Genomic DNA, 26,258 nt, shown 5'->3' with positions numbered 1-26,258 from the left:
TGTGGTTTTAACATTTTATTTTCATTAGTTTGAGGCCTTTTTCAGAAATACTTTGGGGGTAATTCTAAAGGGGAACCTTTTGGGTATTTTCATACAGAAAGCCAAAACTGTCAATGAGACACAAACCCACGGAGATTATTCCTGTAACTGTTGTTAAAAAATCAGTTATAGATGAGGGTTGGGAGAGTTTGTACTGGGTGCTGTCCAATATTGTTATAATCAAGGATTTCCCGGGAGAGATAGCCCACTACCAGTGTTAAATATCGGCTATATTAATGTTTTAAGCGAAGAAGCATATTTCAGTGTATTGTGTCCACTATATTTCTTTCCCAAGCAACAATGAATTCACAGTAGGGAATGACAATCCATCCGCTGACTTGCTACATTATCAACATTCAGTATCGAGGACAAATGACTTGACAAAGGTGCAATTACATTTGTTTTTATTCTATCAGATAACTAATGTGTTTGCTTTTTCAATTTTATAGTGTATTTATATATTGTAACAACTCTAAGAAATTCACATTTACACAATGCATTTTACTAGTAGGTAAGTACATGTAACATTCAGCTTTTGGGGGGACGGGGTCTGAAGTTTCTGTGGGGATTCATTATATCTTGGATATTACCATTTGAGAATCATAGTGAATCCTCCTCATACATGGCATGTCTGTCCACAACCTCTGGACAAACTGAACATGTAAAACATACTGGTCATGCTCATCACATATTGCCACTTTCGCACTGTAGATAGAGTATATTGTGGTCGGTAAAATAGGACCACAGCAGATGGCAGGTACGTAGATGATGCTATATGGATTTCAACAACATTAGTAGTATGTTTTAACCTATGGCCTATACTTCCTGAAACCTTCATTAACACTCAAATGATGAAACAAATCACAGGTCATACAACAAGTGAGAATAAAAACAGAAGAAGAAGAACAGAAAGTGTTCTGAACATAACTCAAAGACACCTGACTCTGTACACAGGCACTTGTATAGCACAGTCTTTGAGTGTGCATATTACATCTAATAAGTGCTAAAACAAGAAACCGTTTACAAAAAAATACTGATTTCAAAAAAGAGAATAATATTCATAACAAAAACAATAGAAGAACCTTGAATGTTTTGCATATTTATGTCTGTAACGTTATTCAGCTTTACATTCTTATAATTTCTTCCTTCACTCTACCAGTGTCCCCTGCTGTGGAAAAACAGTACAGATCGAGTCATACTGTAGATTCTATATTGACACCTCTATTCACCTGTGAGACAGCATAGTGTTAGATTGGGCCCGTGGGGCCGCCAGCCACAGTGAAAGGTTCAGTTGTTCACCAGTCGTTGATGACAATCTCTCCTGTCAGTCAGTGGTATTATGCCAATCTGTTGGTCTACTGGGTCCTACTGCACTTCCATTGAGGAGCAATATGAATCACACTGCTGTCAATAATATTGTGTGAAACACTGTGTGTGAAGCCACTGGATATGTCACAAGCAGAGAGAGGCCTCCAGGGGGAATATAGTGTGGGTGTGTTGGTCTGTTTTCTATTCAAAAGCCTCAAAACTCACTACTCTGAGAGCGTCTTCCCTACTGTATCTTTGCTACGCCAGATTCTCTCTCTCTCTCTCTCTCTCCCACAAAAGTATCTCTACTAATATATCTACTTTGCTATCTACCTACATCTAAATTCAAGCATCAAACCACACCAAAGGGACCCTGAGTAATCACATGTCCCTGGGAATCAAACCTGGACTTCAAAGCAGTATAGTTACAGTAAGCGTAGCTACATTGCCAAAATCTAATACCTACTGCGTGTTCAGTATGCTGCGTGCCAATATAGATACATACAAAAGTGATCAAAGGCAACCCATACATACAGTTTATCATCAGAGAGAGTGTGGTGGAGGGGGGGTATAAGTGCTTCAGATCACTATTGTGATACAGTAAAATGTCACTGCTCTCTCAGACACATGACAGGTGAGTAATGGTAATGTCACATTGTTGCCACTTTAAAAGCGTTCTGTATGTCTCTGTGCAGTACAGAACAGAGGGATCCAGATGAGAGCCAGCTGACTGAGTGAAGCTAAATGAACCTGAAACCCTGAGGTAATTATACCTGCCTGTCAGGAATGTCTCCCTAATGGCCCCTGTGTTTACTCCCATACCCCTACCATACCATACCGCAGCAGACACATTAGCGCCACCGCACACTCTTTAGCACACACACATATCTGCCCGTGAGTGTGTGTGTGCAAGTGCTTGTGTTTATTTCAGTGAGACGGAAGTCTCTGACGAGTGTCCCATGTCTCCACTCATTAGCAAGTACAATATCATGGATAATTAAGGGGTCTTGAGTATAGCCTACTATACAGTGTTTGTATATCAACTCTGTATACTATTTCTAGCCAACTCTCGTCAGGCTACCATGGAACAGCCTCGAATACTGATACTGCAGAGCCTCTTTCTGATGATGTCAGTTCCATTTTTGGCAGTTGGGCATCACATTACGTGTCAGGTTAATGAGTCAGCAATGTTCAATAGTCCAAAAATGCTCCTCATATTGTATATCACAGCTCCTGGGGTAATGGAGCTGCACTGCTGAGGAAGCCTTGTAACTCAAACCACTAAGAGAGGCGGATGCGCCACAAACAGACATGACAGAAACATCTCGAATCTGTTACATTCAAAGCATGAATCATTCCAACAGAATCCTGGGGTCCATGTTGGATGGAGAAAAGGAGTCAAGTGTGTCAGAAAACAAGAGGAGGGATGGTGTATCATGTTGCGGTTACGGAATGATGGAATGATCCACAGCCAATGAGAATAGGAGAGCACAGTAATCAGAGGCAACAGTATAACAACAACACAAATGTGTCAGTCCCTGTACACCTTAGGAATGTCTGTGTCTGTGGTAAGAATAAGGATAGGAGATTTTGGAATGGGTGACTAATGCTGCATTTAGACGAGGGACGCAGAAACCGTCATACAAGAAGAAAGCAAGCCAGCACGACGGTATGGTTGCTATGGTGATTTTGGTAAACAAACAGTGCAAATCAACATCAGGTAGAAAACAACGCTATGACGCAGACAACAAAAGTTTAAATATTCTAACTCTGGTGGCATGTCCCGTCTACCGTGACCTCAACGGCATTTACCGTCGTGGTCTCATTGAAAACAATGACATCCTGACGCCGTCTACCTCGTACCATCTAAACGCAGCATAACCGTTCCCCCACTGAGTTGTGTTGAATAGATGACAGTGGGATACTATGGATCACATGGAGGATTACAACTGGCTGCTGCTGCTGAGGTCTGAGAAGACAGTCTGCTGGAGTGACGGAGTCACTGAGAGACTACTGCAGGACTAGCCCTGAGAACACACTACGATTGGATAGGAATAGATGGAGGGATGGAAAGAGGGACAGATAGTTACACGCTGAGAGAGAGAGAGCGAGTACGGACAAGGGGAGAGAGGGGACAGAGAGTTTATCTACCTCTGAGGCACAAACATTTGATGATGTGAGTGAATCGGGGGGTGGATGAATAATAATTTTAGTAAAAGGTCAAAGGAAGTTGGCAGTGAACTTATGGGTACACAAGATAAAACTCCTTCATGGGATAACATACTAACACACTTTTCATAATGATTGGTCAACACCAGCTGACAGAAAAGACAGAGACCAGGATATCTAACACAGTGATGCTTCTTGGATTATGGGTGGTAGTGATATTGCAACTTTAGTGACTTGAGGCAGAGGGTTGGTGTTATGGTTGGTGTTAGGGTTGGTATTGGCGGAGAGGTTTAGTGTTCAAAGAAACACTGGCAGAGTTGGGTTCTGTGTAGAGATACTGGGTCAGCCTCTGATGCTCCAGTCTGTCCAATAAGGGTCCATACTGGGACAAGAGGCCAGTCAGAAACCAGTGGCCACCCTTGGTGAAAAGGGGCGATAATGTCGTCAACTTCCTTGTTGTATCCAAGAAACCCACTCAGTCTGTACTCTTATACTGTATGTCCGTTCCCACATCAGGGTTTCCATGGCAACCTCACTTCCCCCTCTCCTCCTTTTCCTCCTTCCTGTCAGCGGCTTCTCTTCCTCAGACCTGGGGGGGAGGTGAGTCAGGTCCCCCATCCACCCTCACCACTGAGAGAGAGAGAGAAACATGTTAAAAACATATATGGTCAGTGATGAAGCATGCAGATGTTCTCTGGTCATATGAAGTAACGCAGTGTCAGTGGTCAGCGGTCTATGATGCTGTGTCCACTCTGACACACTTTGCCCTGTAGGGGGCCTTGTGAGGTCACAAACTCATCAACCCCTCCAACTGTTTCACTGAACTCATTACTACAGGGAGTGAGGAAGAGGGACAAATGTCCCCTTTTCCCACAAGCCCTCAACCTGTTGTCAATTGAGGGGTGCCATGGAAACGCTTCCGGAATGCAGAGGCGTTTTTTAGAGGAGCTCCGAGCTCACTGGTTGTTTTCTTGTCTTGATCAATGCACCCCTGTGCCAGCCAGAAGAGAGCTCTAATTCTAAAGGTTCACAAGAAGGGCTTTTTTGTATCAACCACGCTATGACATCATCAGGCCTGTTTAAGTGTATGTGGTGCACACAGGCGGGGCTCGGCGAAGGCTGCTACAGTCGATCTTCTCTCATTCTACACACATTAAAAAAAAATCGTAAATCCTCTCTTTTTTCTCCTTTAGCTCTCGTTATTCATGTTGATTCTCTCCAGAGCACGTCATGCAGTCTGTGACTTGTTCTCCTTCCTGTTTAGACAGCCATCCTGCACGCATGACAGACACTGCAGAGAGACACTGAGCAGTCTTGCTGAATCATTCTGTCTTTTCATGATAGCAGCAAAATACTTGTGTTCCTCTTCAGGATCTCCACTTTGAATGGTTCATGCAGCCCTCCCTAGACTGCAAATGTAAACCTACTGAGTCAGTTGGTGGCTTCCTTGATAAATATTGTCGACACAGAAAACCTAATGGTTGCTTTAAATGGGAACCACTGTTTCACCCATTCCAATTCTAGGGTATTGACCAGTCTTTATCAGATTAAATTCTACTGGGCATGTTCAGAATAGTCGATCTAACAGTCGATCTTCCATTAGCATGTTCAGCCGATGCTGATTTGATTTCAGGCCACTCCGAAGCTTTAAAGATAGCTGATTAAGACTGAGATTGAGATCGGTAGTGAATAGGCAATCAACTGCTCTCCTCTTAACGGCAAGAATGGAATACAGGAGACATGCTGATTACCTTCTGTTGCCCCAGGGTCATTTGACCAGCCCTGACCAGCCCTAACCAGACCCCTCATACACTACCTGTCAATCAGCCGGCAGTTACATGTACGTTATTGCCTCTGGCACCTTGAGGTCTCTCACATTCCTCCTCACATTGGATTACCCTCTCTGTGATGTGATTTTGCTTAAACAAGGACTGTGATTTGTGGTTGTCTTACCTACCTTAATTGAATGCACTGACTGTAAGTCTGTCTGCTAAATTACCAAAGTGTACATGTAAAATGTAAATGTGACCTGGCCCTAGCTTCTCTGTCTGATTGTCACACTGTACCCCTCCCACCACTGACATCCCTCTTTCTTTTAGAACTGAGTCAATACAGACTCAAGTTATTCTATTTTACTCAATACAGAGGTCCTCACTACAATATTTTACATTTATTCATAATTAATACCAATAATGGCTTAGCATTTAAATAGCTCTTTTCCTTTAGTCTCAAAGTGCTTTGGACAAAGCAATACTTCAATATTTGTCCTGCTCTAAAGCTCTTGCTGTCTACCTCATCCACATCCCAGGGCTGCCTCCTCAACAGAAAGGGCTTTACTCCCTACTACACCAGCTTTCTACTGCACTAACTACTCTCCTACCCCACTAGCTACTCTCCTACTGCACTAGCTATCCTCCCAATGCACTAGCTACTCTCCTACCCCTCTAGCTACTCTTCTACCCTACTAGCTACTCTCCTACCCCACTAGCTACTCTCCTAAAGCACTAGCTACTATCCTACCCCTCTAGCTACTCTTCTACCTTACTAGCTACTCTCATACTGCACTAGCTACTCTCCTACCCCTAATAGCTATTTTCCTACTGCACTAGCTACTCTCCTACTACACTTGCTACTCTCCTACCCCTAATAGCTACTTTCCTACTACACTAGCTACTCTCCTACCCCTCTAGCTACTCTCCTACTACACTAGCTACTCTCCTACTACACTAGCTACTTTTCTACTACACCAGCTACTCTCCTACCCCACTAGCTACTCTCCTACTACACTAGCTACTCTCCTACTACACTAGCTACTCTCCTACTACACTAGCGTTGTACTACACTAGCTACTCTCCTACTACACTAGCATTGTACTACACTAGCTACTCTCCTACTACACTAGCTACTCTCCTACTCTACTAGCTACTCTCCTACTACACTAGCTACTCTCCTACTACACTAGCTACTTTCCTACTACACTAGCTACTCTCCTACTACACTAGCTACTCTCCTACTATACTAGCTACTTTCCTACAACACTAGCTACTCTCCTACTACACTAGCTACTCTCCTACTACACTAGCTACTCTCCTACTACACTAACTACTCCCCTACTACACTAACGTTGTACTCTACTAGCTACTCTTCTTCTACACTAGCGTTGTACTACACTAGCTACTCTCCTACCACACTAGCTACTTTCCTACTACACTAGCTACTCTCCTACTACACTAGCTTTAGCCCACTGCCCCTCTAACCTGGGACGAGCAGACTTTGATTGACAGTTTCCGTGACTATCGTTCAGGTAGAGAATGGGATCAGATTAAGGACAGAGGCACGATGATGAGAGAGATGAGTGAGAGGTTTGAGTCCCATTTACATTTTAAACACCCCTCTGCCCCTTGAGGAAGGAATACTCCAGCGTAAAGGGGAAGGGGCCTCAGAGGGAAAAGACAGATTGCTTTTTAAAAGATCACCAGATTGCACTGGAGAGTAGAGAAGACTTATTATAGATGTCTGTAAGTCTTTTGGGAGTTCTTACCCCAAGGCAGGGACGCAAGGAGTCCTTTTGAGCTTGTCAATCAAAGCACAGGGCATCTTTTATAGATTTTCATATTTCACTTGAAATCTTAATTGACTTGTTTTGACTGGGTATGACACCGTCTACAAAGACTGCTGTGGGCTTTTCAGTCATACTGTATGTGTAAAATATGGTTCATTTGAAAAGGGAAATCCATATGATTTTATGGATTTATTGTACATATTCTCACCCCCTTGGGTGTTTATATTTTAACAAGTTCCCATTTACTAGTGGAGTAGCCGCCCAACCCACAGCATGCTGTGTGCAGTACTGTATTTTAATGGCTTCTGCGCCAGAAGACAGCGCTGACGCTAATTAGCAGACATTAAACACTGTTATGGATCAGATTTAAACAGGCAGGGGGATCGGGCCTGGCCTCCATCACACAACACCTGCTAATGAGCCAATCACACAAAGAGACAAGGGTTAAAGGGGCGGGCATCTACTCAATGACCCAATCACATGCTAATCCCCAGGAAAAGATGCCTCCTTTTCTCCATTATACTGAGGCTTTGCATTTCTGAGTGGGGGGAAATGAATAGAATTCCCACAACACAAAATAAAACAATAGCAGCATTTCCCAGGCTGCCCAGACATCACATGGACATGGGTATGCATTTAGGTTGTGGGTAAGATCCAAAACAGCAGAGGTCCAGGGTCAGATCAGGTGATGGTGCATAAGTTAACTCACGATTCACGAACATAACTTTATAATTGTCTTCTGAACTACCTCATTACTACTTCATAACTTCTTCAGTTATGCATTCATGACTGCATAGAGAGAGATGCTGAGTCACTGGATGTGTAGGGCCCCTTAGGCTCTGGCTCAGCACTTAGGAGGTTGGAAAAACAAACTCTTCACTCTGTAGTTCGTCTCCTCTCTATCACTCCTCTGAGTGGATAGAAACTGTGCCACGCCACTGAGACTCCAGAGAGAGAGATAAAGAAAAGGGGAGATAAAAAGGGAGGGAGAAAGAGGAGATATGTAGAGAGACAGAAAGAGAGAGATAAGTTGAAAGCGCTAAAGAGATGGAGAGAGGAGTAAGTAGAGCATGGTTCTCCTCAGTATAAGAAGACTGACTGTGTCTCTGCCATGGATTTTTGAATTAAAGGAAGGTAGGTCGCTCCAGGCTCTATAGAGAGACCACTTCACATTCCTGAAGCTCTTGCTTTTGTTTTCACTTCCTTGTTCCGTTTAAAAAGTTGCTCTCCTCCTTCACGACCATTCATCATGTATTTCCCACAAGGCAGTGGTGCTGTCTCCCACCGAATACTGGACCACCCTGTCCACTCTCTCTCTCTCTGGCTCTCTCGCTCACCCAAATATCGAAGGCTGGGTCACATGTAGCATAGGTAAAGGGGTGTACATTGGTAAAACACAGATATCAGATGTAAATTGTGTAGACTACTCATCCTTCCCTCCTTCATAACCTCTCATGTTAAGACTTCTTTGGTGACATTTCCAAAGTCGTATCTAAGTATGTACACACAACGGGATAATATCCGAGACTCGCTATGTACAATAATAAAATATGTATCCTAAATTCACTTTGTTACCACTTTCATCTCTCACTTGTATATGCCTAGTCCAGCTAGCATAGAATCTCCTAACAGACCCAACAGGTGAACACACAGACATACAGACTTCCATTACAGCAGCTAGCTAAGTGTACAGTGTGTGTTGTAGGGTAACAGTGTTACAGTGTTATGAGAGCTCACCTATCTGTTCCGGTCTGTGTGTCTGTGTCTGGACCTGGGCCTGGACCTGGGCTGCATGCTGCTGCTCCTGCAGACTCTGGCTGTCCACTGAGATGCCGCTGTCGCTGTGCAGCTTCTCCCCCTCCGGCGTCACCGTTTGATTGGCTGCTGTGGCTTGGTGGTTGTTAGCCGGCTGTTTGTTCTGCTTGCAGCTGTTCCACCTGGGAAGGTGTGAACGGAGAAGAAGTGAGTCATGCCCGCAACACTGTGTTCCCAGAAGTGGTTTAATTGATGTGATGCACGTAATGGACGTTTTGTGGTTGGGATGGTCATCAGGAAACGTGGAAGGGACGAGGAGTGATCAGTCAACAAACATCTCTGAAAGTCTTCCAGTAAACCTAAAGGACCAGCAGGGAAACAAGCCTTCTGGCTTCATAGTGGTTTTATCCTCAGTCATTTTTACTGTAATGTTGTCTCTGGCTGGAGCAGCCTCCTAGTCGTAATGATCCAATCTAATCAATCAGTCAATCAAAGCCTTTTAACAGACAGTGTTGGACCTGTTTATACAGTGGAAGGAGATAGATATTAAAGAAGCCCCGTAACTGTTTGTGTTGATGAAGTAGCCACTCGGATTTCAACTGGACTGCACTTTACAATCGATACTGGATTTGATGATGAGCTTGTTTACTTGGTACATGGTGTGTTTGAATCGGCGTGTGTGTGTATGTGTTGTGTGAAAATGCTTGTGTGTGTGTGTGCGTGCGTCTGTGTGCGTCATTTCTAATGTTTAATATGTCACTGACCTCTGTTAATCATTTTACTCTGAGTGTGTGACCTTTGAAATGCATTATTGTGTGTGTGTGTGTGTGTATGTGCGTGCGTGCGCGTGTGTGTAATCATGTGGTGTAACTGGGTCAATGTCTTGCCAGTCCACAACAGGCCTGAATATTTCACCATACAGTCGCTCTCTATCTGGCTCCCTGCCTTTCTTTAGCCATGGGCTACATCACTCAAACACCATCCTGCCTGTCATTCCCCTTCCCTGACTAGTCAACCTCTCTGTCCTAGTTCAGTCTCTCCCTCCTCCAGCCTGAGCCCACTGTCTGCATACATGTATCATCCTCCCTGCTTTGTCTCTGGTCCTATCTGTGTGATAGCTGCTTCTATCTGTGTGATAGCTGCTTCTATCTGTGTGATAGCTGCTTCTATCTGTGTGATAGCTGCTTCTATCTGTGTGATAGCTGCTTCTCCCTGTGTGATAGCTGCTTCTATCTGTGTGATAGCTTCTTATATCTGTGTGATAGCTGCTTCTATCTGTGTGATAGCTTCTTATATCTGTGTGATAGCTGCTTCTATCTGCGTGATAGCTGCTTATATCTGTGTGATAGCGGCTTCTACCTGTGCTCATATCCTATCTCCCTGCTTTGTCTATGCTCCCACTCCATGGCCCCTCACCTTTTGAAGACGATGTAGGCCACCAGCCCCACCACCACAGCAGCCAGGATGGAGCAGTATATGGGGATGAGGTTCTCGTTGAAGCCCGGTCTGATGAAGTGAGGGCTGGGGTGGGCCGTGGTGCTCTCTCCCCCTGGGGAGGGGCTGCTGGAGCTGTCTGGTGGGAAGATGTCTGTGAAAGAGGGGGAAGACGGGTCCTGGGGAAAGGTGGGAGACGTGTAGGACGGGAGGAGAGGATCTAAGGAGAGTGAAGGAAAAGAGGAAAAAGGACAGATTGCTATTATATAAGACAGGAAGAGGTCATTTTCATATGAGGTCATTATTTTATGGTAAGAATGTTTTATTTAAAAAATCACACACTTAACCAGCAGTAATAATAGCCAGTTTAGGAATACATTATCATTGGCTAAGCAACGTACATCAAGTCTCCTTGGAACCAGCACATTGTACTGTAGTTAGCACACCGGTATATCAAAAAGGGAATTTACAATGAGGACCAGGGAAATAAAAACAAACAAAAAAGATACTTTTCCCCATAATGAAAAAATAAAATGTCATAAACTATAACTGTATACATCCTTCTTCAAGTAGTTCTGAGCCTGGGTTTAGTCACGACGATGTCCCTAAGCAGATGTTTGAGTGACAGTGCACACATGTGAACGCTTGTTCCTATAGGCAGATGGGCTCCGGCTAAGATGCTATCTGGAGAAAAAAAAATGTTTCAAGAGGAGGGGGAGATGGGAGGCAAACTGTCACTTACCCACATAATAACCCAAGCCCAGCAGCACATCATGACTCTCTCACCAGGGCCGCATCCCAAAGGGCACCCTATTTCCTACATAGTGCATTACTTTTGACCAGAACACATAGGGCTCTGGTCAAAAGTAGTGCACTATTATATAGGGAATAGGGTGCCATTTGGGACTCACTCCAAGTTCTTCTCTATATGGGAGCATGACTGTGATCTCTGTACATAACATGGCACACACCATGTGGAGTACCCGCAGTACAAAGTCAGGGGCTTTAGAGGGTCAGTGTGTTCAGCTTAACCTCTGGTGCTACAGGCTAGGCCTGGGAGGGCAGCAGTAGGAACTCTCTCTCTCTCTCTCTCTCTCTGCTACTGGAGGGGTCTGGTTTTCATCACTAAAGAGGAGACATTTTTATAAATTGTCCCATTTCCTCTCTCTCTTTCTGTTTCTCTGTAAATTGCATTAATGATCAACTGCTATTTTCCAGTGTGCCAGCAACACCATGGCTGCCCAGAGGCCTTCTGCTTCTGCTTCCCTTGGCAACGTACATACAGCACAGGACAACTCAGTCATGTTCTTTGTAGTGGTTACCCTGTTATCTGCTGTGTCACGCACTCCTACTGTGTGTGTTGTGTAATAAAACTGTTATGCTTCAAGCATTAGATGTAGCTACAGTATGTCTGCCAGTATCCACACCTCGAGGGGAGTGTGGTGGATGGTGGTGGTGGTGGTGGTGGTGGGGATATGAAGGAGTAATCCCCAACAGAACAGAACCCCATACAGGCTTCCTCAACTCTCAAATAATATGATTTTCCTGTGTTTTATAAACACCGGGTCAGACCTAAAAGTCGGAAACATTCCACAGGGATGTTGGTCTGTTGACACCAGGCAGGATGGGTCCATGGACTCATGCTGCATACGCTAAGTCCTGACTGCCATCAGCATAAAGCAACAGGATCCGGGATTCGTCGGACCAGGCGACGTTTTTCCACTTCTCAATTGTCCAGTGTTGGCGATCGCGTGCCCACTGGATACGTTTCTACTTGTGTTTAGCTGATAGGAGTGGAACCCGGTGTGGTCGTCTGCTGCAACAGCCCATCCGTGACAAGGATCGACGAGTTGTGTGTTCCCGAGATGTCATTCTGCACACCACTGTTGTACTGCGCTGTTATTTGTCTGTTTGTGGCCCGCCTGTTAGCTTGCACGATCCTTGTAATTCTCCTTCGTTGTTGCTTATCCACAAGCTGTTGTCGCCCACAGGACTGCCGTTGACTTGATTTTGTGTTTGTTGCACCATTCTCTTCGTAAAAAGCACAGGAGGCCAGCTGTTTCTGAGAGACTGGATCCGGCGTGCCCGGCACCGACGATCAAACCAGACTCAAAGTCACTTAGGTCACTCGTTATGCCCATTCTATCATTCAATCGAACAGGAACTGAATGCCTCGATGCCTGGCTGCCTGCTTTAGATAGCAAGCCATGGCCAAGTGACTCACTGTCTGTAGGAGTGATCCATTTTTGTGAAATGTGGTGGTGTACGTAATAAACTGGCTGGTGAGTGTATCTTTCCACACTATGAGTGAGGTTGGTATAATACTGTGAAATTGTGAAAATTATGATAATGCCATTTTAGTTAAAGAGCTGTTTGAAAATACTGCCTGAAATGTCTGCCTGTTTTGGTGGGATGGAGTTTTGGCCTGCCTGGTGACATCACCAGGCGTAAATTAGTTAATAGACCAATAAGAAAGAGTTCCAAACAGCCAATAACAGCTAGTTTTCAGTTTTCCCCACCCCACTTGAGAAATTGCTCTTTACTAAGAAGCTATTTTTCTTTCTTTTTGACCATTTTAATTCAAAACAATCACTGTAAAGTACTTAATTGTTACCCAGAAATGATCTGATATTGAGATAAAAATGGCTGCAATGGAACTTTAAGAACACAGTGAAGTATGAAATGGCAGTTCTGGTCAGTGATGTGGTCTCTTGACAGATTGACACAAAGGAAAGCAGTGAACCATCACAATAATAACGAACTGTCAAAATTCAGCACTTCTTTTTATTACTGACAAGGCTGTTTTTCAGGTTTTTTTCTACACATTGATTGAATGCATATTTATTTACGCTCCCCAGGGACACTGATGGGAGTCTTAGGGTACATTTGTTAAATTCTGCAGCTTGTTAAGACTCAGATATCTCCTAGCTGTTTCCTTGGCGATGACAGGACATTCCTTTGTCAGTAGGGAGGGATAGGTTTACTGAAACTGTAGAGAATACCGTTCCACACTGGACACTCCCTGCTCACAGCCACGTCACATCAAGACACAAAAATAAACTCAACCTATTTAAAGGCATGGTATCGATTTCAGGGAATTATTTTAGGCCAAGGTCAGGTCACAAGTGTGTGGCCAGTGGGAATGGTAGTCACGTTTCCAGTCTGTCAGTCCCAGTGCAGGTGTAACAGAACATGCTTGAACTTTCAGGAAGTGCGCTTCTCCTTCCATCTCTATTCACCAATCAGTTACAGTCGGTTTAGCATTATGGTGATAAAACAAGAGGATCCCAAAGATGAGATTTCCACAATCACTTCAAATTCAACTCTTTCCACTTTTTCCACTGTGAGTCATACAGTGCATGCAGCGACTACGTCAGCCATATAATTCTACAATGACCACACACACACACACCATTTATTCACACCTTTGGAGACGGTGTGTGTGAGTTCTGATAGCCGTGTCCATTTCATCCGGTACCCTACGGATGGCAATCTGGGGTGATCACAGTGAGTCAGAGTGACTCAACACTCACTGTCACCAACACAAGCTTGGTCTTTTCCTCCTTCTAGCTGTATCTCTTTTTTCTCTCTTTCTTTCTATATTCCATCTGAACCCCTTGCCCTCTTTCTCTCTGTTTTTCTCTCATATCTCATGCTTACCTGCATGTATGTATCAACCCTGTGCTGATCTAGAAAGTAAGGCAGTTAACTGGGAAATAAACCTGCGGCTCCAGTGCCTGTCTCGGTCGGCCTCTGCGTGTTACCCGTGTTTTAACGGTTTTATTTCAGCTTCAATGGATTTTAAACGTCTCTGAAACAAATAAAACTTCCCTGAGCTTTTATGAGCCCAGGCCTGTGAATAACTGTTTATTATAGGGAGTGGAGGAGGATAGAGAAATGCAATTTAATTGTATTTTATTTGGCATTTTAGTTTTTTTATTGTAAAGTTAACCCTGTACAGTGCCTTCAGAAAGTATTCACACCCCTTGACTTACTCCACATTTTGTTGTTACAGCCTGAATTCAAAATGGATTAGATAGATGTTTTCCTCACCCATCTACAGACAATATGACATAATGACAAAGTGAACATGTTTTTTGAATTTTTTTGCAAATGTATTGAAAATGAAATACAGAAATATCTCATTTACATAAGTATTCACACCCTTGAGTCAATACTTTGTAGAAGCACCCTTGGCAGCAATTACAGCTGTGAGTCTTTCTGGGTAAGCCTCTAAGAGCTTTCCAAGCTCTGTCAAATTGGTTGCTGATCCTTGCTAAACAACCATTTTCAGGTCTTGTCATAGATCTTCAAGTAGATTTAAGTCAAAACTGTAACTAGGCGACTCAGGAACATTTACTGTCTTCTTGGTAAGCAACTTTAGTGTAAATGTGGTCTTGTGTTTTAGTTTCTTGTCCTGCTGAAAGGTAAATTAATCTCCAAGTGTCTGGTGGAAAGCAGACTGAAGTTTCCTCTAGGATTTTGCCTGTGCTTAGCTCCATTCCATGTATTTTTTATCCTGAAAAACTCCCCATTCCTTAATAATTACAAGCATACCCATAGCATGATGCAGCCACCACTATACTAGAAAATATGGAGAGTGGTACAGGTGTTGTATTGATTTGCCACAAACATAACACTTTGTATTCAGGACAAAAAGTGAATTTCTTTGCCACTGTCAGGCTGTGGGTAACTGGTGCATGCAATCAGGCACAGGAGAGCAGAGATGAGTGTACAAGGTAACTTATTCCACGAACAGCACCAGTATAAAACAAATACTAAAGGTGCGTGAAATTACCGGTCACTCGTAAATAACGGGCGTAATAACGAACCCGGCAAACAATACCAGCCAACAAGTAACAACCTGAACATTATATACAAACACGCACACAAACATGGGGGAAACAGAGGGTTAAATACATGAACATGTAATTGGGGAATAGAAACCAGGTGTGTAGAAAACAAAGACAAAACAAATGGAAAATGAAAAGTCGGCGATGGCTAGAAAGCCGGTGACGTCGACCGCCGAACGCCGCCCGAACAAGGAGAGGGACCGACTTCGGCGGAAGTCGTGACAGCCACGTTTTGCAGTATTACTTTAGTGCCTTGTTGCAAACAGGATGCATGTTTTGGAATATTGTTTTATTCTCTACAGGCTTCCTTCTCTTCACTGTCAATTAGGGTTAGTATTGTGGAGAACTGTTTTAAAGTCACCATTGGCCTCTTGTTGAAATCCCTGGTAACTGAGTTAGGAAGGACGCTTGTATCTTTGTAGTGATTGGGTGTATTAATACACCATCCAAAGTGTAGTTAATAACTTCACCATGCTCAAAGGGATATTCAATGGGATGTTTAACCTATCTTCTAATAGGTGCCCGTCTTTTTGCGAGGCATTGGAAAACCTCCCGGGTCTTTGTGGTTGAATCTGTGTTTGAAATTCACTGCTCAACTGAGGGACCTTATGGACAATTGTATGTGTGGGGTACAGAGATGAGATGGTCGTTCAAAAATCATGTCTAACACTATTATTGCACACAGAGTGAATACTTATTGACTCAAATACATTTCAGCATTTCATTTTTAATTAATTTGTCCAACAACAACAAAAAAGTATAGAAACATAATTCCACTTTGACATTATGGGGTATTGTGTGTAGGCCAGTGACAAAAGATCTCAATTTAATACATTTTAAATTCAGGCTGTAACAACAAAATATGGAAAAAGTCAAGGCACTGTATTCCCTCCTTGGTTCCTTGCAGTCAAGTTGGGGTGGAGGACAGTTATCAAACATACCACACGCACAATGACCTCTTTATCTATCAGAGAACACTCTCCCACTGTCTCATTACGGCCTATCTCTATCTGCCTAGGCCTCTTGTAAACACCACACACACACACGCACACACACACACACACACACGCACACACACACAGACAGACAGACACTTCTCTCTCCCCGGATTAAATTATTCAAGTTGGCGTTCTGCTTTCCATAGAGAGTGAGAGTTAATAGGGAGAGTGGGGGTAGAGAGAGAGTCAGAAAGGGACAGTATTAGGAGAGTGTATGGGAGCGATGAGGAGAGTGGGGGAGAGAGGAGGGGAGGGGGAGAGAGGAGGTGAGAGGATGGAGGAGTAGAGGAACAGAAGCGCTGCTGTAAAGTGCTCTGATTAGCAGGAGTAATTACACTGCAGCAATGAAGGCACTGAATGACCCACTCCTCCCCTCATCCCTTTTCCCCCTCTTTTCCCTCAGCCTAACCACTCAAGGCTGCTTCGGGGAGAAAGGGAAGAAGGAGAGAGGGGAGAAGAGAGGCTGAGAGAGAGAGTGGGGAAGAGATAAGGAGGGAGAGACAAAGAATGTCTCCCTATTTATCTAAGAAGGGTCTGTAGGTGATAAGCTGAGTCATGAACAGCTAAACTTTAGTGTTTAAGGAATTGTGCAACAACCCTGTCTCACACACAGTCTGCACACTCACCAACACACACAACCACATGGTGGAGGAGAGAGACAGCTGAGCTGAGAGATGAAGAGAGGAACAGAGAGGGAAGGAGAGAGGGAGAGATGTGAGCTGAGAGAGGATGAGAGAGAGTTGTGAGCTGAGAGAGGATGAGAGAGAGAGTTGTGAGCTGAGAGAGGATGAGAGAGAGAGAGAGAGAGAGAGAGAGAGAGAGAGAGAGAGATGTGAGCAGAGAGAGATAAAGAGAGGGGGAGAGAGAGAGAGTGTCAGTCTAAGTCCGTGTGGGTCCTGCAGTGTTCAGTGCTCATAAATGTCAGCCAGCGAAACCGGAGTGTGAGCAGGAGAAACCCCAGCACTCTTATCGACCCTCCAGTCCACACAGAACAGCACATCTGATGCCCCCCCCCCCCCCCCCCCCCCCCCCCCCTAATCATTCTCTCATTGTGAGTGATCGCCACTCGGAAACAGCTGGATATGAAGGGAGTATGTGAAAATGCCTGCTGCAGCTACTTAAACACACGTGAACACACACACACACACACACACACACACACACACACACACACACACACACACACACACACACACACTGTGTCAGCAAGATTGAAATCTAGTATCACACACATTGACTGAGTTAGACTCAATCAGATCAAGCGTTAACTGCTGAAGTCTGGATAATTTTTTACTGCAAAAACGGTTTGAATGGTCCACTGGCTCCCAGAGGCAAGATTTTGATTGGATGTTACGTTTCAAGAACCCTCCCCCATACGCCCGTAGAAGGGGTGCTGTGTGTTATGTGCGTCACTGTTATCCCATCCTGTAGCTCTAACTCCAAAAAGTTTTGCGACACTGTAAAGTCCATGGAGAATAAAGAGTACCTCCTCCCAGCTGCCCACTGCACTGAGGCTAGGAAACACTGTCACCATCGATAAATCCACGATAATTGAGGATTTCAATAAGCATCTCTCTACAGCTGGTCATGCTTTTGTTGTGTCTTTGGCTATGCCGGATTAAGTGATATGACATGCTATTCTATAAAATAATTTCTCTGTAATTAATATTACCTGATTAAGCTAATCAGGTTAATGTAATTAACTAGAAAGTCGGGGCACCACGAAAGAAGGTTTATAGAGCTGTTATCTTCCGAATAAACTCTTAAAGACCTGGTAATCTTTTACATCAATAGCAGTCAATATTTAATCGTCACATTATTCAGTGTCATCTGAAAGTTGTAAATTCTTGGTTATCTTCACGAACCCTGGCTAACAAGTTGAATCAGCAATACAAATTGGTTTAATTATTTATTTACTAAATACCTAAATAATCACAAAGAATTACATCTACACAGAATGGATCATACATTGATTACAAATTATGTCATAAAGAAAATGTCCCTGGTGGATGGAGCCGACATGACGGCTGGTTACACAAAAGGAAAGGGGGTTGGGTTTGAATGAAAGAGTGGGAAGACTGAGGAACAAAGGGTAGCTGCCTACGGCCCGATAGAGACATAGCTTCTCCCTATCGTAAATAGAGAATCTTATGCATTCTGGAAAAGGAAAATGCAATAAATATTTACTCTGAGCTGCGCTTCGATCGGTTGGTCGTAAATGGGAGGCAGGGTTGTCCAGCATGGATCTCTGGTCCTCTGAAGACTGTCTAGTGGTGAACTGGAGCATGGTAGAATAGATACTCTGTCCGTCCTCTCCTAGCCCACGTTTAGCAGGCGGACGGGGTAGCACTTCTTTAGTGAATAAGAGTTCAAAGGTAGGTCGTCACCTTCACATTGAAATTTGATGCCAATTTCGTTAGGTTCTTGCTGATGTTGGCTTAGTTCTGTAGGTGGTCTTTGTCCTTTCAACGTGGGGACTGCCAGTCCGCACGTCCTTGGAACAGCAAGTTACATTTTGGTCAAGGGGCTTATATAGGATTGGGAGAGAGGGTCGCGTTTCATAGTTTACACCCACTGTCTGTTCACATGGGCGGGGCCACTGAGTTGGCAGAGTTTACTCTATGACAAACCGTTCTCTCATTAAGAAGCTAAAATTACATTTCATCTTTTCACAAATAGTTTCATACTTAAACATTTAAATTGCACAACAATTCCATGTGAATCTGATAACTATAATGTGTAGACTTTCCAAGATACAGTTTATGTCGTCCTATCATCAGTAATCATGTCTCAGACGCCAACTGAACTGACATATTCATTAAGTCCCAACGCATACTTTCAACTGGTTGGATTAACATAATATGGTTCCGTTTCCCATCTTTTGATGTCACCAGACTCTCTCTCAATGTTAACAAAGAGATTTTCAATAGTCACATCGGTAGAGAGAGGAAAAAGGGGAAAGGTATTTATGGGGGTCATAAACCTCCCCCTCAGGCCGTCATGACACTTTCCTCCTGGCTACCCCAACCCCGGCCAACAGCTCCGCACCCCCCGCAGCTACTTGCCCAAGCCTCCCCAGCTTCTCCTTCACCCAAATCCAGATAGCTGATGTTCTGAAAGAGCTGCAAAACCTGGATCCATACAAATCAGCTGGGCTAGACAATCTGGATCCTCTCTTTCTAAAATTATCCGCCAGCATTGTTTCAATTCCTATTACTAGTCTGTTCAACCTGTCTTTCGTATCATCTGAGATTCCTAAAGATTGGAAAGCTGCCGCGGTCGTCCCCCTCTTCAAAAGGGGTGACACTCTAGACCCAAACTGTTACAGACCTATATCCATCCTGCCCTGCCTTTCTAAAGTCTTCGAAAGCCAAGTTAACAAACAGATCACTGACCATTTTGAATCCCACCGTACCTTCTACGCTGTGCAATCCGGTTTCCGAGCTGGTCACGGGTGCACCTCAGCCACGCTCAAGGTCCTAAACGATATCATAACCACCATCTATAAAAGACAGTACTGTTCAGCCGTCTTCATCGACCTGGCCAAGGCTTTCGACTTTGTCAATCACCGTATTCTTATCGGCAGACTCAACAGCCTTGGTTTGTCAAATGACTGCCTCACCTGGTTCACCAACTACTTCTCTGATAGAGTTCAGTGTGTCAAATCGGAGGGCCTGTCCGGACCTCTGGCAGTCTCTATGGGGGTGCCACAGGGTGCAATTCTCGGGCCGACTCTTTTCTCTGTATATTTCAACGATGTCGCTCTTGCTGCGGGTGATTCCTTGATCCACCTCTACGCAGACGACACCATTCTGTATACAGTTGAAGTCGGAAGTTTACATACACCTTAGCCAAATACATTTAAACTTAGTTTTCACAATTCCTTACATTTAATCCTAGTAAAACTTCCCTGTTTTAGGTCAGTTAGGATCACCACTTTATTTTAAAAATGTGAAATGTCAGAATAATAGTAGAGAGAATGATTTATTTCAGCTTTTATTTCTTTCATCACATTCCCAGTGGGTCAGAAGTTTACATACACTTAATTAGTATTTGGTAGCATTGCCTTTAAATTGTTTAACTTGGGTCAAATGTTTTGTGTAGCCTTCCACAAGTTTCTTAATATATCCACATAATTTTCCTCCCTCATGATGCCATCTATTTTGTGAAGTGCACCAGTCCCTCCTGTAGCAAAGCACCCCCACAACATGATGCTGCCACCCACGTGCTTCACAGTTGGGAGGGTGTTATTCGGCTTACAAGCCTCCCCCTTTTTCCTCCAAACATAACGATGGTCATTATGGCCAAACGGTTCCATTTTTATTTCACCAGACCAGAGGACATTTCTCCAAAAAGTACGATCTTTGTCCCCATGTGCAGTTGCAAAACGTAGTCTGGCTTTTTTAACGCAGTTTTGGAACAGTGGCTTCTTCCTTGCTGAGCGGCCTTTCAGGTTATATCGATATAGGACTCGTTTTACTGTGGATATAGATACTTTTGTACCTGTTTCCTCCAGCATCTTCAGAAGGTCCTTTGCTGTAGTTCTGGGATTGATTTGCACTTTTCGCACTAAAGTACGTTCATCTCTAGGAGTGTGAATGTGTCTCCTTCCTGAGCGGTATGATGGCTGTGTGGTCCTATGGTGTTTATACTTGCCTACTATTGTTTGTACAGATGAACGTGGTACCTTCAGGCATTTGGAAATTGCTCCCATGGACGAACCAGACTTGTGGAGGTCTACAATTTATTTTGATTTTCCCATGATGTCAAGCAAAGAGGGACTGAGTTTGAAGGTTGGCCTTGAAATACATCCACAGGTACACCTCCAATTGACTCAAATTATGTCAATTAGCCTATCAGAAGCTCCTAAAGCCATGACATCATTTTCTGGAATTTTCCAAGCTGTTTAAATTAGTATATGTAAACTTCTGACCCACTGGAATTGTGATACAGTGCATTATAAGTGAAATAATCTGTAAACAATTGTTGGAAAAATTACTTGTGTCATGCACAAAGTATATGTCCTAAACGACTTGCAAAAACTATAGTTTGTTCACAACAAATTTGTGGAGCGGTTGAAAAACGAGTTTTAATGACTCCAACATAAGTGTATGTAAACTTCCGACTTCATCTGTACATCTGGCCCTTCTTTGGAAACTGTTAACAAACCTCCAAACGAGCTTCAATGCCATACAACACTCCTTCCGTGGCCTCCAACTGCCCTAAAATGCAAGTAAAACTAAATGCATGCTCTTCAACCGATCGCTGCCCACACCTGCCCGCCCGTCTAGCATCACTACTCTGGACGGTTCTGACTAGGTGTCTGGCTAGACTGTAAACTCTCCTTCCAGACTCACATTAAGCATCTCCAATCCAAAATTAAATCTGGAATTGGCTTCTTATTTCGCAACAAAGCCTCAATCTCTCACAGTGCCAAACATATCCTCATAAAACTGACTATCCTACCGATCCTCGACTTTGGCGATGTCATTTACAAAATAGCCTCCAACACTCTACTCAGAAAACTGGATGCAGTCTATCACAGTGCCATCCTTTGTGTCACCAAAGCCCCATATACCATCCACCACTGCGACCTGTATGCTCTCGTCGGCTGGCCCTCGCTACATATTCGTCGCCAGACCCACTGGCTCCAGGTCATCTATAAGTATTTGCTCGGTAAAGCTCCGCCTTATTTACATTTACATTACATTTAAGTCATTTAGCAGACGCTCTTATCCAGAGCGACTTACAAATTGGTGCATTCACCTTATGATATCCAGTGGAACAACCACTTTACAATAGTGCATCTAAATATTTTAAGGTGGGGGGGGGTTAGAAGGATTACTTTATCCTATCCTAGGTATTCCTTAAAAAGGTGGGGTTTCAGGTGTCTCCGGAAGGTGGTGATTGACTCCGCTGTCCTGGCCTTATCTCAGCTCACTGGTCACCATTGCAACACCCACCCGTATCACATGCTCCGGCAGGTATATTTCACTGGTCATCCCCAAAGCAAACACCTCGTTTGGCCGCATTTCCTTCCAGTTCTCTGCTGCCAATGACTGGAAAGAATTGCAAAAATCGCTGAAGTTGGAGACATATCTCCCTCACTAACTTGAAGCATCAGCTTTCTGAGCAGCTTACCGATCGCTGCAGCTGTACACAGCCCATCTGTAAATAGCCCATCCAACTACCTACCTCATCCCCATATTGTTTTTATTTACTTTTTTTGCTCTTTTGCACACCAGTATTTCTACTTGCACATCATCATCTGCACATCTATCACTCCAGTGTTAATTTGCTAAATTGTAATTACTTCGCTACTATGGCCTATTTATTGCCTTACCTCCTTACTCCATTTGCACACACTGTATATAGATTTTTCTATTGTGTTATTTACCGTACTTTTGTTTATCCCACGTGTAACTCTGTGTTGTTGTTTTTTGTCGCACTGCTTTGATTTATCGTGGCCAGGTCGCAGTTGTAAATGAGACAGACTTTCTTCTATTTCTCCATTCCCCCAGCGGTTCAGACGCCGGGCACCAACCACAGCAGGGATTCCCTTCAGGGATTCAACCTGAACATCCGTCGTCGCCCCTGAGATGACTCTTTTAACGGGTGCTCTACTCTGAAGTTCAAAACACAAAACTTCTGTTGTCCGGATTCTTTTGAGTCCCACTGCAATCTTCCACTGCTCTTCAGAAATACAATGAATCAAAATACGCCATTTTAGACACCTCAAACAGGTTTCCCACATATCCATCCTTACTCAACAAACGCATCCCAACAAGAAGCAATTCATTATCATCCACACACATATCTTCCACTCCAATTTTAGACAATTTCAACAAGAGTGACACACAGACGTGTGGACTACAGCACATCTGTCCTCATAGACCACCGGGGTGTCTTGGGAACAGAACAGTCATGGCAATAGTTCGACGGCGTCCACATGTTTACGTGTGACCTTATGGGTGTATGACTGTGGCTCCTTTCACATGTCAGAGTCCCCCTGACACACCACACAGGGCAGGGTCACCCAGAGCCACCCCATACTGCCACTACTGTCCCTAGCACTGTCCCTAGTCCTGTCCGTGGCCAGCGGAATACAACACAGGGTCACAGAGAAGAAGACAGAGCCCCGAGGTCAGAAGTGAGAGGCGCTCTGGTTGTGTGCTGTCTTTATCTCCACTGCTGGTGGTCCTCTATATGCTACAGCACAAGGCTGCATTGTACCCTACTGTACATCACTCATAATAGAAGGTCTGACATAGATGTTCACTCACTGTATGAGGCACACATGGTGCGGTTTGACTAGATTTCTGAAGTCCCTATGACTCTCTGACTCTCACGCAACTTATGAGTGATATAAGTGATATTCCCAATTCTCATATTTACTACTTTATTTTTTAGAGTCAGTGAGAAAGAGAGAAAATACTGTATATAGACATAATATGACATTTGAAATGTCTTTATTCTTTTGGAACTTCTGTGAGTGTAATGTTTACTGTACATTTTTATTGTTTATTTCACTTTAGTTTATTATCTACTTCACTTGCTTTAACAATGTTAACATATGTTTCCCATGCCAATAAAGCCCTTGAATTGAATTGAGAGAGAGAAGAAGGTGAGGAAAACAGAGAAAGGAAGAGAGGACACAATCTCTTACACTTTCATGTCTGGACTGGTTCATGTGATTATGAATTAGGAAGGTTCTGGACTGGTTCATGTGATTATGAATTAGGAAGGTTCTGGACTGGTTCATGTGATTATGAATTGGGAAGGTTCTGGACTGGTTCATGTGATTATGAATTAGGAAGGTTCTGGACTGGTTCATGTGATTATGAATTGGGAAGGTTCTGGACTGGTTCATGTGATTATGAATTAGGAAGGTTCTGGACTGGTTCATGTGATTATGAATTGGGAAGGTTCTGGACTGGTTCATGTGATTATGAATTGGGAAGGTTCTGGACTGGTTCATGTGATTATGAATTAGGAAGGTTCTGGACTGGTTCATGTGATTATGAATTGGGAAGGTTCTGGACTGGTTCATGTGATTATGAATTGGGAAGGTTCTGGACTGGTTCATGTGATTATGAATTGGGAAGGTTCTGGACTGGTTCATGTGATTATGAATTGGGAAGGTTCTGGACTGGTTCATGTGATTATGAATTGGGAAGGTTCTGGACTGGTTCATGTGATTATGAATTGGGAAGGTTCTGGACTGGTTCATGTGATTATGAATTAGGAAGGTTCTGGACTGGTTCATGTGATTATGAATTGGGAAGGTTCTGGACATGTTTGTGTGATTATTAATTGGGAAGGTTCTGGACTGGTCCATGTGATTATTAATTGGGAAGGTTCTGAACATGTTTGTGTGATTATTAATTGGGAAGGTTCTGGACATGTTCATGTGATTATGAATTAGGAAGGTTCTGGACATGTTTGTGTGATTATTAATTGGGAAGGTTCTGGACATGTTTGTGTGATTATTAATTGGGAAGGTTCTGGACATGTTTGTGTGATTATTAATTGGGAAGGTTCTGGACATGTTCATGTGATTATTAATTGGGAAGGTTCCTGACATGTTTGTGTGATTATTAATTGGGAAGGTTCTGGACATGTTTGTGTGATTATTAATTGGGAAGGTTCTGGACATGTTCATGTGATTATTAATTGGGAAGGTTCTGGACATGTTCATGTGATTATTAATTGTGAAGGTTCTGGACATGTTCATGTGATTATTAATTGGGAAGGTTCTGGACATGTTCATGTGATTATTAATTGGGAAGGTTCTGGACATGTTCATGTGATTATTAATTGGGAAGGTTCTGGACATGTTCATGTGATTATTAATTGGGAAGGTTCTGGACATGTTCATGTGATTATGGTGCTGGGATATGTGTCCTATTTTTTCCTCACTACCTTCTACTCTCTCTCTGTCTCTCTCTCTTTTGATCTCTTTCTATCTCTTTCTGTCTATGTGTCTCTCTCTCTCTCTTCTCTCATTTTAATCTCCCTCTCTCTGAACAGAGATGTCCCTGGCTGATCAGAAGCAGGTGTTTCTGCCTTTTTGAGAACCCAGAAACAGCTGTCAGTGAGGAGGAGGAGTCTGCCTCCTAAATGACACTTTACTCACTATGTAGTGTACTACTTTTGACCAGGACACAATACGGGCTCTGGTTAAAAGCAATTCACTATATAGGGAATAGGGTGCCATTTTGGACATAGCCTATGTGTGGGTGAGAGAGTGTTTCCTCCTCTCCTGATCTTTCTGGGTTTATCTTTTCTCAGTCTGTTTCACAACTAACTGAGAACTGCCAGCCGCGGGCAAGAGATGAGAGAACATTAAAAGAAGAGCGATTTATGACCCCCATCTGCCTGACAAGCATCTCCAGCACAGTGTAGCAGGTGTCCACGGATAACCCACTTGCATTTGCAACGTGGCATTTCTGGCCCAGGCAGCATCCAAGCCCAGCACACAAACCTCATAAGTCCCCCATCCAAAAAGTAACTAATCCTAGTAAGTGTCCAAGTTCCAAATTCCGAACCTAATATCCAAAACCATTACGGAAATCTTGTTTCCAAAACCCAAAATGAATGTCCATGATCCAAAACCAATATCAAGCCTTATTTGTATCACCTATACGAAACCTTGGAACATTCTAGTCCTACTGTACCAAAGGTCATCTGGAGGTGGCGTTAAGGACTTCTGTTATAAAGTTGATCATTTCCTTCATACAGTATATTTACTGGAACTCAAACCTGCTGGTCCCATAAACCTAACCCAGCCTGTGGAGCCAACCCAGGTCCCATAAACCTAACCCAGCCTGTGGAGCCAACCCAGGTCCCATAAACCTAACCCAGCCTGTGGAGCCAACCCAGGTCCCATAAACCTAACCCAGCCTGCTACCAGGGAGCTCCATATCTTGTAGCCCTAGCAGCAGTGGACCTCCCAGAGGCTGGGCTTATTATTCACTGACATGCCTGATTTCATGCCACTTCCACCCTGCTGGATTGACAGCTTCCTGGGTATGTGCTCCAGTGCTGCAGCCTGCCCTGTAGTGCATCTGTGTTCACCGTGCCTGCAGAGGGAATACCTGGCCTCTAGTGAGAGTTTGGAGATTATGCACTGTCTCTGTG

At 43.7% G+C, this 26,258-nt stretch overlaps 1 protein-coding gene across 1 annotated transcript in view; it reads right to left on the bottom strand.

The window, feature by feature from the left end:
• Nucleotides 1–426: 426 nt before the first annotated feature.
• The window catches only part of LOC106601618 (tumor necrosis factor receptor superfamily member 16), a 43,257-nt gene continuing 17,425 nt past the window's right edge, over nucleotides 427–26,258 (bottom strand). The window contains exons 4-6 of the mRNA XM_045720128.2: nucleotides 10,250–10,487; nucleotides 8,816–9,015; nucleotides 427–4,146 (exon numbers count right to left, since the gene is read on the bottom strand). Of these exons, the coding sequence (XP_045576084.1) occupies nucleotides 4,100–4,146; nucleotides 8,816–9,015; nucleotides 10,250–10,487 (485 nt within the window). The 3' untranslated portion in view covers nucleotides 427–4,099. The remainder of the gene's footprint in view (nucleotides 4,147–8,815; nucleotides 9,016–10,249; nucleotides 10,488–26,258) is intronic.

The sequence above is a fragment of the Salmo salar genome, chromosome 06 (assembly GCF_965601325.2).
Source record: "Salmo salar chromosome 06, fSalSal1, whole genome shotgun sequence".
Lineage (NCBI taxonomy): Eukaryota > Metazoa > Chordata > Actinopteri > Salmoniformes > Salmonidae > Salmo > Salmo salar.
This window is presented reverse-complemented; position numbering and strand designations above follow the sequence as displayed.